The 17573-nt window shown below is 53.9% G+C and overlaps 1 protein-coding gene across 5 annotated transcripts in view; it reads left to right on the forward strand.

Annotated features, from left to right (window-relative positions):
• Positions 1 to 17573, forward strand: part of IQCE (IQ motif containing E) — a 39680-nt gene that overhangs the window by 9862 nt on the left and 12245 nt on the right. For all 5 annotated transcript variants that reach the window (XM_060122142.1, XM_060122140.1, XM_060122143.1 and 2 more), the window contains exons 4-15: positions 415 to 543; positions 2086 to 2156; positions 4808 to 4921; positions 5041 to 5091; positions 6983 to 7053; positions 8375 to 8447; positions 8627 to 8676; positions 10896 to 11059; positions 12326 to 12381; positions 13832 to 14031; positions 15693 to 15797; positions 17084 to 17174. In XM_060122142.1, coding sequence (XP_059978125.1) covers positions 415 to 543; positions 2086 to 2156; positions 4808 to 4921; positions 5041 to 5091; positions 6983 to 7053; positions 8375 to 8447; positions 8627 to 8676; positions 10896 to 11059; positions 12326 to 12381; positions 13832 to 14031; positions 15693 to 15797; positions 17084 to 17174 — 1175 coding nt within the window. The remainder of the gene's footprint in view (positions 1 to 414; positions 544 to 2085; positions 2157 to 4807; positions 4922 to 5040; positions 5092 to 6982; positions 7054 to 8374; positions 8448 to 8626; positions 8677 to 10895; positions 11060 to 12325; positions 12382 to 13831; positions 14032 to 15692; positions 15798 to 17083; positions 17175 to 17573) is intronic.

A 17573-nucleotide genomic window follows, 5' to 3' on the forward strand; every position in this document is an offset into this window, starting at 1 on the left:
ATCAAGTTCTAAATATTATTACTTGCACGCTATGTATTGACAGCAACATGAAAAAATATTTACAGTGTTAAGTATAAAGGATACAAAATTGTGTGTTCACTATGACTGCAGCTATATAAAAATACATATGCCTCTGAAAAAATTGAATGGGAAATTAAGTACTGTAATATTGGTAGAATTTTAGATTCATATTTTAAAATAAATGTCCCGTTATTTCTCTATAATAAAAAGTAAAAAACAAATGTAAGTATACCTACAAGTCATAACTATAGTTTTAATTTTGTCGGAGTGTGTTCATCTGGGGTTGTCACGCCCTTGGGAATATTTTGCTTTACCACTTCTGTCTCTCTGAAGCACGTATGTTGAGCGGGCATTGATACCTTGCACCTCTAAAACCACACGTTGGCCTTTCAGAGTCACCTTATCACTCTAAGCCGCGAAAAGTGGCCTCCTGGAGGTCTCTGAGGACAGCCGGCAGCGCGCCCCTCGGGAGCCAAATGTCCTTAACCCCCCAGAAGCTGTGGCTGGGAAGCTCAAAGCAAGGTATGTGGTCGCCCGGGAGAAACCCTTCCTGCTCGAGGGGAGCATCTTAGAAATCTCGGGTGGTGACCTGGCACAGAGCGTTTAATACGACTCGTTGGAGCCGCACTGTTTTTGATCTTCTCAAAGACATCGCGCCCCACGGCTTTTACGCAGCATGTGGTGTGGTTCCTGACGTTTGCCGCCTGGGTCCTGGCTTGTCTGGGCGCTGCGGGAAGTCGTGTGTTGGAGCTGCTCCTGCTGGCTTGAGGAGTTGTGTGAGCTGTCCCGTGTCACACCGGCAGCTTGAGATTGGGTGTGCCGGGGATACGCACACCGCGGGAGTGGGCAAACGCCACACGTCAGGGCTTTGTTTATTTTGCGGGCCGGTGGCTGGACGTTTCTCACACACCACTGGTCTCCCTAAGCTTTCTTCAACCCTGAAGACTGATTATTAGAGGCAGCGCCTTACGTTGTCTCTGCTTGTACCTGTCATATTAAATCCATGCACGTTGAAACCAGGAAGTCTGACCCCAGCCCTGAAATCAGACCTCACCTTGGAGCGTGCATGGACCAACAGCCCCCCTCAGCAGCACCCCTGACGATTTGACCGAAGCGGAAAGAATGCAGAGGTCAAATCTCAGGCGTTCTGCCAGCCACGGTGAGCACGTTGATGGTGACACAGCCACGACTGAGGAACAGCAGAGCGGAAGGGCATGGGGATTGGTGGGTGTGCTCTGACAGTGAGATCTGGGGCTCCCTCAGTCAGAGTGTCCTGAGGACAGTGGCCCCTGAAAGTCCATCCTGCCCTCCTAGAAAGCGGCTTTCCCGATGTGGACAGAGACATCGTCCCGGGCTTCAGTGGTGCCTATCTCCCTAAACTTAGAGTTGTATTTAAATTTGTTGTATAAACAATCTCAGAAATGCGAACTGCAAGGATAATAAAAACCCCAGATGTCACCAGAAAGAATCGGTTGGTTTTCATGTTTCCGTCTTCCTGTCTGATCTTACCCACGTGCTTCCTCCCTCCTTTACTGCTTTGCTTGTCGGCCCTGGCCCCGTGGGAAGCACAGAGGAACCTTGTCCTGGTGCCAGGGATGGTCACCTTGCCGCACTGCTAGCTGGCAGCGCTGTTTCAGGCTGGTGTGTTTCAGAGTCCTGACCCCTTAGGGATCACATGGAAGCAGAGAGCAGTGTACACTGTACCTACCGTTAGACATCGGACTGGGTGCTGTCACCTGTGTGATGACATGACCACGTTTGTTTTTGTTTGTCTTTTTATCTGTTTGCTGTTTAAAATCTAAAGACAGCACTTCTCCTTTTGACCCCCTCCGTTAATCCTTTTACTATAATTAAGCCCCGTGTTCACATCTTTTAGTTTTCTCTTGCTTCTTCTTTCTATATCAATACCGGTTTTGGTTTCCTTACTTCTGGGGAAAGAAGTTAAAACAAGAAAAAAAAAAAAAAGAATAATTTCATTAATCTCCAGGTTTCCCTTAAGGTGTGGCCAAGAATTCCTTCTACTTTGCAGACAGTCTTTTCAGAGGGTTGTGTGTCTCCCTGCAGGTTATGTTCCTGGGACCCCTGTCTACAGAGAGATGGAGGGCATGTATGACGAGATCATTGAGCTGAAGAAGGTAGCGTTTCCCTCTGTTCTCTGTTGACTTTAAGCGGGAAAGCCCTCGGTAACGTGGATGGAAAGTCACACCTGTGCTGGGATGTGTCACGTGGGAAATAGGAGCTGTAGAGTGACAGCTGAGTTTAAACCCCCGCCCGGTGCCTGAGCAGCTGGGCGGCACTGGCTCACGGAGAGGGCCTCGAGCCCGCTGTGAGAGGAGCCTGGACAGCAGTTAGAGCCCGCCGTGCTCTGCTTCTCCGGCCCCCACGGTGGACAGCACCCGGGGAGGTCTAGATTAACTCCAGTCCCTCTGCGCCCTGAGACTTGGCCTTATGATAGGTCTTTTGGTGGTATTATTATCAATAACTTCCCGTTTGCATAATTCTTTGGTGTTAAGGGCATTTCACAGGCCTGATCTCAGTTGATGTCCACAAGGGCCCCAAGAGATATAGGTCATAGCCTTGAGATTCAGAGAGGTGAGTAGTCTCTCCAAGGTTAACCAGTAGTAGCACCAGGATTTCCATCAAGGTCACCTGCCACCCGTTCCCTAAGGCACGACTGTACTGCAGTAAATGACATCATCCTCACCTGCTTCACCGTCACCGCTACACCAAACCGGTCTTTAACAGCCGCACATATTCTTGTGCCGCTGGAGAAACGACTGGGCTTCCTTCCCTTCCGTCACGTGAGTCTGTTCACAGACCTGACGTCCCGACCCCACCCCTGCCCCGCCAGCTGAGCCGCGTCCGTCCGGAGGGCTGTGATCAGTCTGGGCAGCGTTAAGCAGGGCGTTGGCAGCCAGCGTGCCCAGAGCACGTGAGGAGCCTAGAAGCCATCTCGCCTGAGGGGCACCGGGCCAGGGCCCGTGGACGGGACCCAGCCCTCACCCGCAGGAGCTGCACAGCAGTGCAGGGCCCGCCCGGTGAGTCAGGGCGCCCCTGTCCGGAGATGTGTTAAGTGAATCGGGCACCGCAGGGAGGGTTGCTACCTTGGTGAGGGGACCGTACCGCGTGAGCTCTGAGAGCCCTGAACAATCGCCGCAGCGACACTCTCAGGAGGAACCTGCCTGGGGCCAGAAATGGGTCTCTGGGTAAAATGATGCTAACTTCACTCAAACTAAATAAGCCGAGCTTCTCTTCAGAGAGGAGAGACTTTTATCTTCAAGACTCTGTCGCTCTGGCAGCTGGGGCATCAGGGTAGTTTTTCTCGGGCAGGTAATGCCTCAGTTTCCTGTAGAAAAACGGGGCTAATCATAATACAATTTCACAGGGTTTTGTGAGGATTCGATAAAATGGTCCACGAAGGGGCTTTAGTACCGGGCTGGTAGCTGTGCTGAGCACGAGGAACAGGGAAAAGGGAGGGCGCTTTTCTGGAATCCATATTTCTGGAAGCAGAATTCCCGGTATTGGATTTCTTATCTTTCCCAGTGACCGTACATTAATCGACTAATTCACTAAACACTTGTGAGGGCCAGTATCTCTCCTGCCGGCTGTGGCCATGTGGCCGACTCCCCAGGCTTCCCTCAGTGGGACGCACACTGGGTTGGAATTGTCCCCCAGTGCTGGGGGCTGGCTGTGTTCAGACACTTCGGACTCTCTTCTGAGCACTACGAGTCCCTTGAAAGGAGAAGGGCTTCTCCAGGATAACTGGCTAATTTGGGGTCAGGCTGATGCTGGACGCTGGTTCACCACGGAACTAGCTGACCCGCGTGGGCATTTCCAGATGAGGCTTACGAGCACTGGCTCAACCTTACGCTTTTCAGGCTGTGGGGCTTCCCGGACTAGGGAAAAGCTTTTTCAAGTGAGGACGTTGAAAACAAACTTTAAAAATACCCTACCGTCACCATTTCATAAAAGAACTGTATATGTCCAGAATAATAGGAAGGGCATAATTTCAAAATATAGGAGAGTGGTAAAAATTGAATAAACTTAGTTTTATGGGGCTTCCCTGGTGGCACAGTGGTTGAGAGTCCGCCTGCCGGTGCAGGGGATGAGGGATCGTGCCCTGGTCCGGGAAGATCCCACATGCCGCGGAGCGGCTGGGCCCGTGAGCCATGGCCGCTGAGCCTGCGCGTCTGGAGCCTGTGCTCCGCAATGGGAGAAGCCACAACAGTGAGAGGCCCATGTGCCGCAAAAAAAAAAAAAAAAAAAACTTAGTTTTATGAAAAACTGACAGTCTTCCCTCTAAGTTCACCCCAGACTGGTGAAAAGTTCATCCACAGGTAAACGTTTGGGAACCACTGCTCTGACCAACTGAGCCTTAGTTGAGGATGAGAATTGTAAATGGACATAAGACTGTGATAGTATGTGGTGTGTGAAGAACATGGGCTTTGTCACACGGACATGGAGGAGAGCATGTCACATGGGCACCTTCCAGAAGTGCTGCTGGCAGTATCGATTGGGGGAGCAGCGTTTGTCTGTGGCAGGGGTGCTGCTGGCATTGTGTGGGGCAGAGTTCCTAGTTGCCTGGGTAGCCCTGCACCTAACGGGGCATTTACCCCCTGGCCCAGCCTTCACTGTGACGTCCAGACCTCCCTCACCCACTGCACACGCAACGCCCTGATTGGGAACCAGGCAGCTTGTAAAACACCTCTCAACTCAGTGTTTCACCAGGATGTGTGTGTGTGTGCACGGTGTGTGTGTGTGTGTGTGTGGTCCTTCTTTCCTTCAGTCATTACACGTGCACAAAAGCAACATGGATGTGATGAGAACAAAGCTTCGGCGCTTAGAAGAGGAAAACAGCAGAAAGGACCGGCAGATAGAGCAGCTTTTGGATCCTTCCCGAGTAAGTTCCTGGCCCTGCACGGCGGTGCCCCGAGGCAGGCGTGGGGCGTGGCCAACGCGGGGGCGGGGGGGCGTGGCTAGACCACGTCTTGTCTTCATTCCTCAATCTGCTTCCCACAGGGCCCGGATTTTGTTCGGACGCTGGCAGAGAAAAGGCCTGATACTGGCTGGGTGAGTATAATCTCCAGCAAAACAGATAACCTGTCCACTGAAACCTTACCTTCCAAACAGCCTGTAGAGAGATGCCTTTTCTCTACAGCACTCATACCAGAGGAGGAGCAGATTCGGGGAAGGGCTCGGGACCTCCTGAAACCCTACTCCACGGAGCCGTAGGGATTACAAGAAGATGCTGGGGGCTCTTAGTGGGAGTGGGAGGGAGGCTGAGCAGGCTTAGCACAAAGGCCGGAAATACACTGTAGAAAAAGGTAGTCACAGTGGGGGACTTAGCCCGCCACACCTAAGAAACACACGTCAGGCTTAACAAGTGATACTGATTTAAGACAGAGAAACAAAGCAGAAACAGAATTAGACCTTAAAACACATACAAACCCCTCTTGTGTGTTATGTAATAATACATAACAGATTGAATGAAACAAAATTATGGCAAATGGAGCCAGTATGATGAATGCTATGGCAATAAACGATAGCAGTTGGAGAAAAATGTATCACAATAAACCTCACAAGAGTCAAGGAAGTACATTTTTTTTAAAAACCTGATATGCTAAAGGAAAACTGGAAAGGATCCAATTCTGAGATTATTGAACACAAAAATCACATTAATGATGCAATTAATAATGGGTTTGATAACATAAACTTAAAATTTATAATAAAAAGGGCTTCCCTGGTGGCCCAGTGGTTGAGAGTCCGCCTGCCGATGCAGGGGACACGGGTTCGTGCCCCGGTCCGGGAAGATCCCACATGCCGCGGAGCGGCTGGGCCCGTGAGCCATGGCCGCTGAGCCTGTGCGTCCAGAGCCTGTGCTCCGCAATGGGAGAGGCCACAACAGTGAGAGGCCCGCGTACCGCCAAAAAAAAAGAAATACTTGCCCGTGTGCACAAGGAGGACCGGCCGGGAGTTTCTGTAATAGCAAGAGTGGGTTACAAATTAAGCATCTATCAGTAGAGGAACGGGTAACTAGAATAACATCGATCTGTAGGAACTAGTGGGGACAGATCACCAAGACGGCCTATTGAGTGAAAAGAACAAGCTGCAGAATGACGGGGGCGGGGGGCACCATTTGTGTAAACAACAGCAAAATGCCAGACTTTCAGGGGCTGTGCACACGCGTGTGCGTGTGTAATAAGGCCTAGAGAATGCACAGGAAGTTGATAACAGTATTTAGTTGACAGGGGTCAGCTCCAAGGGTATAGCGTCATCTATAATTTCTTTTCAAGAAAATGTATTCATGTATTACTAGTATAATTAAAAATTACCGTAAAATCCAGTTAAAAAGTTGTTTGACTCTTCAAAAATAAAGAAAGGGATGTTCTTTCGGGAGTACAGGGTGTTATCTCCCAAAGTGTCCCATGAACAGAGAACAGGAGGCATGGAGACGGAAGGGCGTCTCAAGGCCTCTGTCCAGCTGCCCGGCCTCCTCCAGGCCCGCTCCCTCCCAGGGGCATGCTGGGGACCGGGGTGTCCTGGGCGGGCTAGGCTTGGTGAGTTTTGCATCCAGGGACTGAGGTGGCTTCCTCGAAGGTAACCGTGCGGCGGCCTGTCCTTCCTCCAGAGGGTGGCTGTGGAATGGGATGGAGGGGATGGCGGCACCTTTTGAGTGGGAGCATCCCCTGTGGCCCCACTCACCGGCCCCTCTGCTCTGAGCGGGCAGGACAGCCTGGCCCTGTCTCTCCAGCTGAGTCTAGAAGAGATGCCAGCGCTGATGGGGAGGACAGCTAAGTAGGAAGGCGCTCTGGCAGGAGGCTGTGCAGGTGCTGCCGGGTCAGCGGGCCAGGGACACCCAACCCCGCCCGGGGAATGGGGCCGGCTGAGCCCCTGGAGGGAGGGGGAGGGCGAGGCCATGGCCGCAGAGACGTCAGCTTGACGCGTCCTGTTGCCTTGGCAGGTGATCAGTGGGCTGAAGCAGAGGATTCTCAAGCTGGAGCAGCAGTGCAAGGAGAAGAACCACACCATCGAGTACGGAGCCTTGGGGGGCCGGCCGGGGTCGGGGGGTGGCCCAGGCTCGGGAGGGGCCCGCTGGGCGCGCACCTGGCCTGCCTCCGGCTCCACGTCCACACTCGCTGTGCCCTCAGCTCCAGCTTCCGTTCCCACCCTGCCCCCACGTCTGTGTCCAGCATCCCGTTCACCAAAACGGGACCGTGAACAGCCGCGCCTCTTCCATCCGACCCTAAGGAGCCGTGTTCCCCTTTCCTCTTTTCTTGTTCCTGTTCCACTGAAGAAGTGCTTTCTCTCCTTAGTCTTCTGTGGTCACTTTTCATCTCCAAGATGAACTGTATAGACCTTGATACAAGCCCTTAACGCTTGGTCATCTCCCCTACCTGCTTCTCTTGCTGTCACGCACTATCCTGGTACTGTTTTTTTTTTTTATTTTTTATTTTTTTGCGGTTACGCGGGCCTCTCACTGCTGCGGCCTCTCCCGTTGCGGAGCACAGGCTCCAGACGCGCAGGCTCAGCGGCCATGGCTCCCAGGCCCAGCCGCTCCACGGCACGTGGGATCTTCCCAGACCGGGGCACGAACCCGTGTCCCCTGCATCGGCAGGCGGACTCTCAACCACTGCGCCGCCAGGGAAGCCCCTCTGGTGCTGTTTTTAGGGCAGCAGCGCGGACTCCTTTCCTGCTGTTTTATCACAGAGGAGAGCCTTTCCTAGCTGTGTTTGAGTTTACTTAAGGAAACCTGAGTTTTCACTTTCTGTTGTATCCTCTTTATACAATAGAACCCCCCTCCTTTGTTTCTTGCTGGAATCGTCAACTTTAAAATTTTTATCATTTGCCGATTTCTTCTGTGTCTCAGAATCCTGAACTCTGTAACTTTACTTTCATTTCTCTGTTAGAACCTTTTCCCTGAAGTCTGTTAAGTGTTGAGAACAAGGGGAATTATACAGGCAATACAACTTGAAAAAAATGATTCTCTTTCCTTTAAAGAACCATTCCCTCCACCTTCCCCAAAGATGACTCTTCCCGTCTAACCCTGAGGTCTTTCTTCACAATTCCTGCTGTTTTTAAAGACAGGCCCTTGTTAGCAAAGAATACCTGCCGGGGGTCGGTTACCTCACCCTGGAAAGCAGCAGGTCCAACAAGGAAGGGCCCTGGAGGTGTGAGAATTCTCTCCTCGGCCTTGTGCAAGGCCACGGCCAGCTGAGGGCCGGCTCAGGCTTCGCTTCCCAGCCCGGTTCTCTTCCAAAGCCCATCCTTCTCCCATGTCCCGGGAAACAGGCTTCCTCTTGCTCTGCCCGGGAATGCTAGCACCGCCATGTCAACTCTGAACTTGGGTTTTTAGCAAACTGCAGACTGATATGAAGACCACTAACTTGGAGGAGATGAGGATCGCCATGGAGACATACTACGAGGAGGTGCGTGCCCTCCTGCCCCGGGGTGGGGGGTCAGCTGCACTGAGGGGCCCTCTTCTAGTTCATCTTAACTTGAACACAAATCAGCAACTTAGCGCTCACTTCCTGCCACTGGGTGGAAGTCAGGAATCACTGCCGTTTTTTCATTTTGTATTAAATGCATTTTAATTTGGTGTTTACAGATTCATCGTCTCCAGACTCTCCTGGCAAGTTCTGAAACGACAGGAAAGAAGTATGATCCTCTCCTTGGGAGCCATGTTTCATGTGTTGTTTTCATGTTAAACTGCTGTCAGAGCAGGGTAGGCCTTAGGTGGGGCCTGCAGACACTGCCCTGGCTCGGGAGCCTGCGCCCGTGTTACTCATGGTCAGAGCTGGCGTGTTTCCCTTTGGGATGTTACAGATGTGCCCCCACAGTTGCCATGTAACAGCACAGTCGGTGCTCTGGGCTTTCATTGTTCGTACTACTTCACAGCTTCCAGTTTAGACCTAGAAAACACTATTTTTCAAAGCAGATCTTCCTTTTCGGAAGACATTTAGTACCAAGTACAAGTTCATCTTGCCAAATAAGTTTATTAGGAGAGACATCAAAGTTTCCTTATCTCGTGGATTTTCCCTTGTCCCTTTCCCAGGTGATATCAGGCTTTCAGCAAATTAGGAAAGGAGGGATCCCTTATCTTAGATTTGGTTGCATCACCAGCCTCTGCAGTGAATTACTGACATTTATTGAGCATTTACAATGTGCCAGGCATGGTCTTCCCTTTTTTCCTTTCCTCCTAGTAGTTTAAAATGAGGGCTGGTCGGGACTTCCCTGGTGGCACAGGGGTTAAGAATCCGCCTGCCAGTGCAGGGGACACGGGTTCGAGCCCTGCTCCGGGAAGATCCCACGTGCCGAGGAGCAACTAAGCCCGTGAGCCATGGCCGCTGAGCCTGCACTCTAGAGCCCGTGCGCCACAAATACTGAGCCCACGTGCCACAACTACTGAAGCCCGCGTGCCTAGAGCCCGTGCTCCGCAACAAGAGAAGCCACCGCAGTGAGAAGCCTGCGCGCCGCAACAAAGAGTAGCCCTCTCTTGCCGCAACTAGAGAAAGCCCGCATGGAGCAACGAAGACCCAATGCAGCCAAAAATAAATTAATTAAATAAAATAAAATAGGGGTGGCAAACTTTCTGTAAAGGGCCAGAGGAGTCGATTCCCATTATTCACAGTGTTATGTTCTGTAAAGTGTCCACGAACACTGAATTGGGAAATGCTGAACCAGTGCTTCTAGGGGAAGCACGGAGTTCTGTTCCTGAGACCCTCTGGTCACAGCTTTCCCATCACCTGACCGGCATACAACCCGCCTTCATGTGTGCTTCTGTTTAAAGGCACCTTATTTAGTGTCCGTTCTTAGCACTGAACTCTTGACCAACTGCGCCGTGACTCAGGCCTGAAAGAAGCTCTGACACGTGTGGTTCCTCCCTGAGCTGAGTCATAGCCTCCTAGCAAGTAAGAACTATGCTGCAGGGGACCGCCGAGAGCGGCGAAATCAACAGAAAGCACAAAGACGAGAAAAGACCTCGAAATCCACCCTGTGGATAGGGCGAGACCTGAGACCAGATGCGGACGGCGCTTGTCCCCCCAGCCGGGAGTGAGCCCGCCTGCAACTCAGACCCACAGACTGGCCGCAGAGGCACCACAGGCATCGATTTGGGGGTTACAGATACGTTTTAGTGAGTAGGCGAATTTGCAAATATGGATTCTGTGAATAAAGGGGATTGACTGTATTTTAGACTTATTTTGCGGAATAAAAGGCAAGATCAAAACTATTATCTAAGGGGCTTCCCTGGTGGTGCAGTGGTTGAGAATCTGCTGGCTAACGCAGGGGACACGGGTTCAAGCCCTGGTCTGGGAGAATCCCACATGCCGCGGAGCGACTGGGCCCGTGAGCCACAACTACTGAGCCTGCGCGTCTGGAGCCTGTGCTCCGCAACAAGAGAGGCCGCAACAGTGAGAGGCCTGCACACCACGATGAAGAGTGGCCCCTGCTTGCCACAACCAGAGAAAGCCCTCGCACAGAAACGAAGACCCAAACAGCAAAAATTTTAAAAAAATTAAAAATTAATAAAACTCCTACCCCCAACATCTTTAAAAAAAAAAAAAGAAAAAAAACTATTATCTAAGTACTTATGGAACAACAGAGAATAAATGTCCACAAGTTCCTTAGTGGTCCTGTTTAATGTCCACTGCTAATGACTGAACACAGTATTTCGTTACACAGGCTCGCTGATGAGAAGAGCGGATAGCAGTCTGCTTGTCTGGGCTTCAGAGTTAGTGTTCCCTGTTCAATCGCAAACGTTCACCAGCAGAAACCACGCTGAGCGCCCAGGCCGCCGAGCGCCCACCCCTCACTCAGGACGCGTCTTAAACCAGTTCAGGCACCAAACCTTAGCCGCTTGGTCTCGTTCCTCCTAGGCCTCCAGTGGAGAAGAACGTCGGCCTTAAAAGGCAGAAAAGAATGAGCAGCGCCCTCCTGAGCTTGTCCCGGAGCGTCCAGGAGCTCACGGAGGAGAACCAGAGCCTGAAGGAGGACCTGGACCGCGTGCTGAGCGACTCCCCCACTGTCTCCAAGATAAAGGGTACCTGCTCCCCAGAGCCGCCAAGGGGGGAGGCGGGGCTGGGGACGCCAGGAGGGGCCCCAGGACGCGGGCGGCTGCGGCCGCAGGGGAGTCGTGGCCCTCCTTCCCCCCGCGCACCCGGGGCAGCGCTGCTCCAAGGTGTGTTCCAAAGCGGCGGCAGCCTGCTGAGCGCCAGATGCCGCTCTAGACACAGAGCTAGAGCAGTGAAGGCGCTCTTGCTAAGACGAGAAGCCGGCAGGTCAGATGCCGGCCAATGGTAAGAGCGTGGGTCAGGGGGCCGCAGTGGGGGGAGGAGGAGGGGGGCCGGGGGGGGCACCAGCAGGCGCAGAGCCCCCGAGTGTCCCGGCGTGTCTGAGGCCGGGGGCCCAGCCTGCGTACGTGCTGGCCATGGACACAGAGGTGAGGGTGGGGGAGAACAGGGCCCTGCAGGCCACTCAGCGGACAGAGGGCTGGAGCAGGGGTGGGAGGGTCTGCCTCGCCTCTCGAGGACCCCCTGCTCCTGTGCTGAGTGGACGCCGTGTAGGAAAGGGCCTCGCAGGGGCCACTGGTGGCCTGGCCCAGGTGGCGCAGCAGTGGTGAGAGGTGGCCAGGCTCCGGTGCACATGGGGAGTGGGTGCAGCCTGTGAGGCACACGGGGTCCGGGCTACTGAAAGGACAGGCGGGGGTGGGGGACATGGAGCGAGCGTGCCGGGGGGGTGGGTAGGTGGCCGGTGGAGGGCGGTGCGTCGGTGAGTCGGGGGTCGGGCGGGGCCCTCGGCAGGAGGACCGGTCCTGGAGGCCGTCGGGGACCAGATGACCCGGCGAGAGTCCGGTCACCCAGCGAGTGAGTGGGGGGAGGATGGACCAGCTGAGCCGCTTGAGGGGCCTCCAGGAGTGTGTGGGTGTCGGGGAACACACTGGTGGCCCGGGGGCTGGGGCCGAGGCCGGGGCCTGGGATGTGGCGGAGTGGACTTGCTGCTGAGATGGAGAGGGGCCGTCTTGGCAGGCTGGTGAGGCCAGAGCCCGACGGGGTGGAATCGGGAGAGAAGGCCGCACTGAGCCCTCTCCCGACCACTTGTGTCGGTAAAGCCGCGGTGAAAGGGAACAGACGTCGCCGTGGGGCCGCCCTCGGCACCGCAGGTCTGCCGGGCGTGGGGCCGCCGGCCGTGGGGGCCAGCCTCTGGAGGGGATGCCATCGGGCCGTGCTCCAGACGGGAGGTCCGGGCTGAAGGGGCCCGTCGGGACGGCTGTACGAAGGGCGCCCGTCACACCCCGCTGTCCCATCAGGCTCGGTGGAGTGGAGCAAGCCCCGGCTGCTTCGGCGGATCGCAGAGCTGGAAAAAGTGAGTGTGGTCCCGCCACGGCACCTTCCCTGCTCAGGACCTGCCTATGTGAGAGCAGCGGGTCTTAGAACATGGGACAGACGCAGCGCCGCTCCCGGGACTTACGCAGGGAGTCGGGTTGCGCTGAACATGTAAACGGTGGCCGTCTGTCCGCAGACGGCACGCGGACACGCTGGCAAGAGGAGACTCTTACGGGTCCGGACGAGACCTAAGGGCGTGTCATGCCTGTCCCTCGTGTCACAGACGGCAAAGCATGGTCACACGACACACCGAATCGTTTCAGGCTCTCGTGGGCACCCGTCGCTGGGTGCGTAGGATCCCAGAGCCTTTCAGACACCCAGCCTGCCGTGCACCTGGGGGCTTTTTACTACCAGTCACTTCCCAGACTGTTTCTCACCACTCGTATAGTATTTGTTTTTTTTTTTGTTTTTTTTTTTTGTGGTACGCGGGCCTCTCACCGCTGCGGCCTCCCCCGCTGCGGAGCACAGGCTCCGGGCGCGCAGGCCCAGCGGCCACGGGTCACGGGCCCAGCCACTCCGCGGCACGCGGGATCCTCCCAGACCGGGGCACGAACCCGCGTCCCCTGCATCGGCAGGCGGACTCCCAACCACCGCGCCACCATGGAAGCCCTCGTATAGTATTTGAATTCTCAGAAAACTGTGCATCCGCACTTTGCCAACCAGGAAAGTTAGGAAGTTACCGTTTCCTCATATCCCCCATGTGAATTTGCAAATGTCGTCAGTCTGGTTCTGTTGAAATGGGTCGGAAGTGTCCCTCCCTTTTGAGTACTGGTACAGTGTCAAGTTAGAACTGTCCACTGTTTGGCTGCAGAGGAAACCTAGAGGGGAGCAATAAAGAAAACAATAATTTCACGTATTTACAAAGCAGAGAACTTAAGTGTCTATAAATTGTGGGTAGTTCAAGAATAAAGCTTGTTAGGAAGGAAGGGCAGCCAGAGGTGGTCCAGAAGCCGGTGGGGCAGCGATCTTCCGCTCGGAGAGATGCTGACATCAGTGGGAATCTGAAGGCGCTCAGTATCTCCAGCTGGCAGAGCTGGATCGTCCTTGACGTGTGAAAGCACAGAGGCTGAAAATTCCAGACGTCCTAGGGAAATAATAGGGTAAACAAGCACAAAGGAAAGCAGTTTACGGTTTCACCTTCCGTGCTCTGCTGTCTGTTTATTACCGCACCTGCCCCATCCCGGCTGGGTCTGCATGCTCCCTGCTCCAGAGGAAGAGAGTTCTGGGGGCGGGGGGGGGGGGATGCCCTTCCATCGCCCCCAGGACTCTGGTGGAGCAGAATTGTCCCCGGTCAGCGTCCCAGGCTTCTCAGATCACACGCAGAGCTCTTCCCATTCCCTTGCTTGGGATGAGTTTCCCCTTGGCCGTTGTCTCTTTCCTAGGAAAGTAAAGTAAGAAATAACGTCTAACAGATGCCTTGTTGCCTCCAGAAAATAAGTCTGATGGAAAGCCCCAAATCGCACGCTTCAGAGGTGGTCCTGTCTACCCCGCCGGCTCACTCGGTGTCCAGCTCCACGGTGCACCGGCAGCCGCGCCCCGACCGCCAGGAGGAGAGCGAGCGACTGCGGGGGGTTGTGAAGAGCCTGAAGGGCGAGCGGAATGCCCTGCACACCCGGCTGCAGGAGCGAGAGTACGTTGTCCCGCACGGCTGGCGCCCGGCCACCTCCGGGAGAGGTCCTGCTCCCGTGACTTGTGTAGTTGCTGGACTTGAGCTGTTCTGGGGATTTGGGGAAGGCTCAGCTCATGGCAGTCGTCACACAGATACGTTTCTACGATTCTGAAACTTGTGATGTTTTAGTTGTGAAATGAAGGCAGCTTTAGTGGGGAAAAGGAGACACTGATTGGCCGTATGACGTCACGAAAAGCATGGGGCGGAGGGTGCCACTTAAATCTCTTTACACGGAATTCCAGACAGCTTTCCAAATTCTTTACACGGAATTCCAGACGGCTTTCCAGATTCTTTACACGGAATTCCAGACGGCTTTCCAAATTCTTTTTCTGAGAAGCATTGACTGTGATTGATTCGTGTAAGATAATAGGCCATCCATCAGATCTCTTGCACAAGGGTTTAAAGATTCAGTACTATGTTTACAACACCTAATCTGTGCCTCAAACAAGACAGTGCTGTGGCGCGTGGAGTATTCAGTGTGACCATAAGAGTGTGGAAGGCGAGGCCTCAAGGTTCTGCTCATTTGCCCTTTGTTCTCTAGTGTCTCGCTCTGTCGCCCCCTTAAAACGCTCCTGTCTCCTCCACCCGTTGTTTACGTGTGGCTTCTCCAGTTGCAGTTCTGTCGCGAGCAGGCTAAACCCATGCATCTTCTGAGATGGTGTTTCTGAGACCTTGCTACTCAGAGTGTGGCCTAGGAAGCCAACGGCCGCAGCATCAGCTGGGGGCTGGTTAGAGATGCAGACCCTCGGGCCCTGCCCACCTGGGGCTGGTTACCTTGGCCTGGCCCAGATCTCCTGAACCTGACTCTGCATCTAATGAGACCCCCCCCCCCGTGATTCACGTGCACGTCGAGGTCTGAGAAGGACCTGTCTCTGCTGCCTTCTGTTCACAGCAGAAGGCAAATCCCTTCCCACTCCACCTGTTTTTTCACCTCCAGTCGAAGCCTAATAGTGCATCCATGTGCTCGGTTCTTTATAAAAATTAGGCCAGTCATTTTGCACGGTAAATAGCATCTCTGATTATCTCTTAAGCCGTCGCATGGCACGATAATAACTTCCACTCCGTGAGCCCTTACCGTGTGACACTCCTGGTGACGTATCTCATTCACGTGATGTCACCACCACGGTGAGCAGTGGAACGTTTTATAGCCACGTTCTCAGCGAGGCGTCACCTGTGGGGCACAGGCAAGCTTGGGTGGAGGTGCCTGGGTACCCTCTTGTCTTCAAGGCCTCAGCTCAGGCTGCATTGCCGTCTGGTCCACGGCGGGTCCTGGGAGCTCTCATCTCAGGAGAAGATTAGGCGCCCAACTGTGTGACCGCTGGGTTAATGCCTCTCCCCGCGGGACAGTGACGCCCGTGAGAGCAGGGCCTGCGCCTCGTCCGGTAGCCCTGCTCCGTCCGCTGCCCACGCGCACGGAAAGTGCTCAGTAAATAACCAGGCGCCCCCGGCGCTGCTCCCAGATCCTTGCAGTTACAGAGAAGGGCCTTTCTTCATCCTCATCCATGCATAAGGAAGGAGGGTGGACCCGTTACGTTTTCTGAAAGCTCTTCGTGCTCTGGTGACCCAGGTCACTGTGAGCCTTTGTTTTAATGACGCTGAAATATCTCTGGTTCCTCGTTCAGTCTGGAGGTGAAGCAGCTACTGCAGACAAAGGCTGACTTGGAGAAGGAGCTGGAAAACATGAAGGAGGGTGAGAAGGAGGGAAGAGAAAGAGAGGAGGCTTTGAGGTGAGTGGACGAAGTCGGAAGACACGCAGCCCCAGGCCCTTCCTTGTTCCCCAGCCCCGCCCACCCCGGCGCATCCGCGCTCAGCCCGCATCGAGAGCGAGAGCGGGCCCCGTACAGCTCCAGCCCGATCACATAGCCCCTCTCCTGAGGTCCTCCCGTGGTTGGCTGTTTCCCTCAGAGTAAATATCCGACCTCTGGGGAAAGTCTGCTCACGGTTGGGCAGACTCACAGTGTTTGCCGCTCTGGCATCACGGCCAGCTCCCCGGCCCGCACCCTCCTCCAGCACGGCCGCTGCGGGCAGCCTCAGACGCGCCCTGATTCCACACCCCGGGTCCAGACGCCACCTCCCACGCTCCGTCCTTGACCTCTGTCCACCGTAGATAAAAAGTGGACACATGGCAAATGTCCGTCAGCTGGTGAAGAGAGTAAAAACGGAAGTACGTCCGTACAAAGGGATGAGGGCTGACACCTGCCACGACGTGAATGAGTCAGAAACCTGATGCTCCCTGAAGAGGCGGACAGAAAAGCCCGCATACTGTGCAATTCGCACATATCTGGAATGGGCACATTAATAGAGAAGACAGCGGATTAGGGGTTGCTGGGGGGTGGGGGAGGGGAGAGTAGGGAGTGGCAGGTAAGGGGCTCCTGTCTGGGGTGACAGAACTATCCCGGGATTAGATAGTGAGGATAGTTGCACAACGTCGTGACTACACTAAAAACCACTGAATCGCATATTTTAAAATAGTGAGTTTGGGGTTATATGAATGTTATCTCAGTAAGAAATGCCCAAAAAAGTAGGTTAGAAATCTGCGCAGAAATATTTAGCGCTCAGAATAATTAGTAAGACACGGATTACCGAAATGAATACCAAATTTTATCTTCAGAATAAACGTGACTAGACTTTGCTGGAAGCCTAGCATTAAAGTCAATCAGAATGGGCGGGCGTACAGTGAAGAATTATTTTTACCTTGCCTCTGAGATCTGTAGCAAGTACATGAGTTGTCTTTCCTTCCACTCGCCTTGCTTGTTAAAAACCCCAAAGGATATCCGTGCACCGTTCACGCAGTCGGTATTTTTTCCGTTCCTCCCGTGTGTCAGGAGTGGGGCCGGAGGGGTCGCCCTGGGCAGTGCCGGCTCCTGGGCAGTCAGGTGGTGGCGGGGCACCCACCTCGTTCCCGGGGGGCATCCTTGCCAGCTCTGCAGGCCGCCACCCCTCCTGTCACGTACAGACATCTTACACGGCGTCATGGCAAGTAAGGTGTCACTTTCTTCCCTTCCCACTTTAGGGAGGAAATTCAAGCACTTACCAGGAAGTTTCAAGAACTGGAAGAAAGTAAGAAAGGAGGGGAGGAGGACCCCGAGGAGACGAGCCCGGAGGTAGGGTTGTCTGTGTTTTTACCTCCTGTCCGGCATGGCGGGACTCTGAGCTGATGCGTTATGGTTCTGACTGTCTCCGTGCCCGGAGTTTTGCCTGAATCCAACGTTGACAGTCCAGTTTCCTTCTACCATCACAGTCGATTTCTATAAATTGCGTGTATTGAATCCTGGAGTTCTGCACTAATTATCAGTTAATTGAATTTTCAAACTAGTATTTGCGTCTTAGATAGTTAAGCCGGTGAGTGAAGATCTTCCCCAAACTTCAAATAAAAGTTTAAATATCCAACAAGGGTTGCCGTTAGAAGGCGAGAAGGAGTTTGGGAAGGCCCCAGGGAAGGCTGGAACCCTCAGTGAAGAACCGGGAGGTTCAATGTAAGTTGCAGAGTCTGCACTGACACG

This window comes from Lagenorhynchus albirostris, chromosome 15, assembly GCF_949774975.1.
Source record: "Lagenorhynchus albirostris chromosome 15, mLagAlb1.1, whole genome shotgun sequence".
NCBI classification, from domain to species: domain Eukaryota; kingdom Metazoa; phylum Chordata; class Mammalia; order Artiodactyla; family Delphinidae; genus Lagenorhynchus; species Lagenorhynchus albirostris.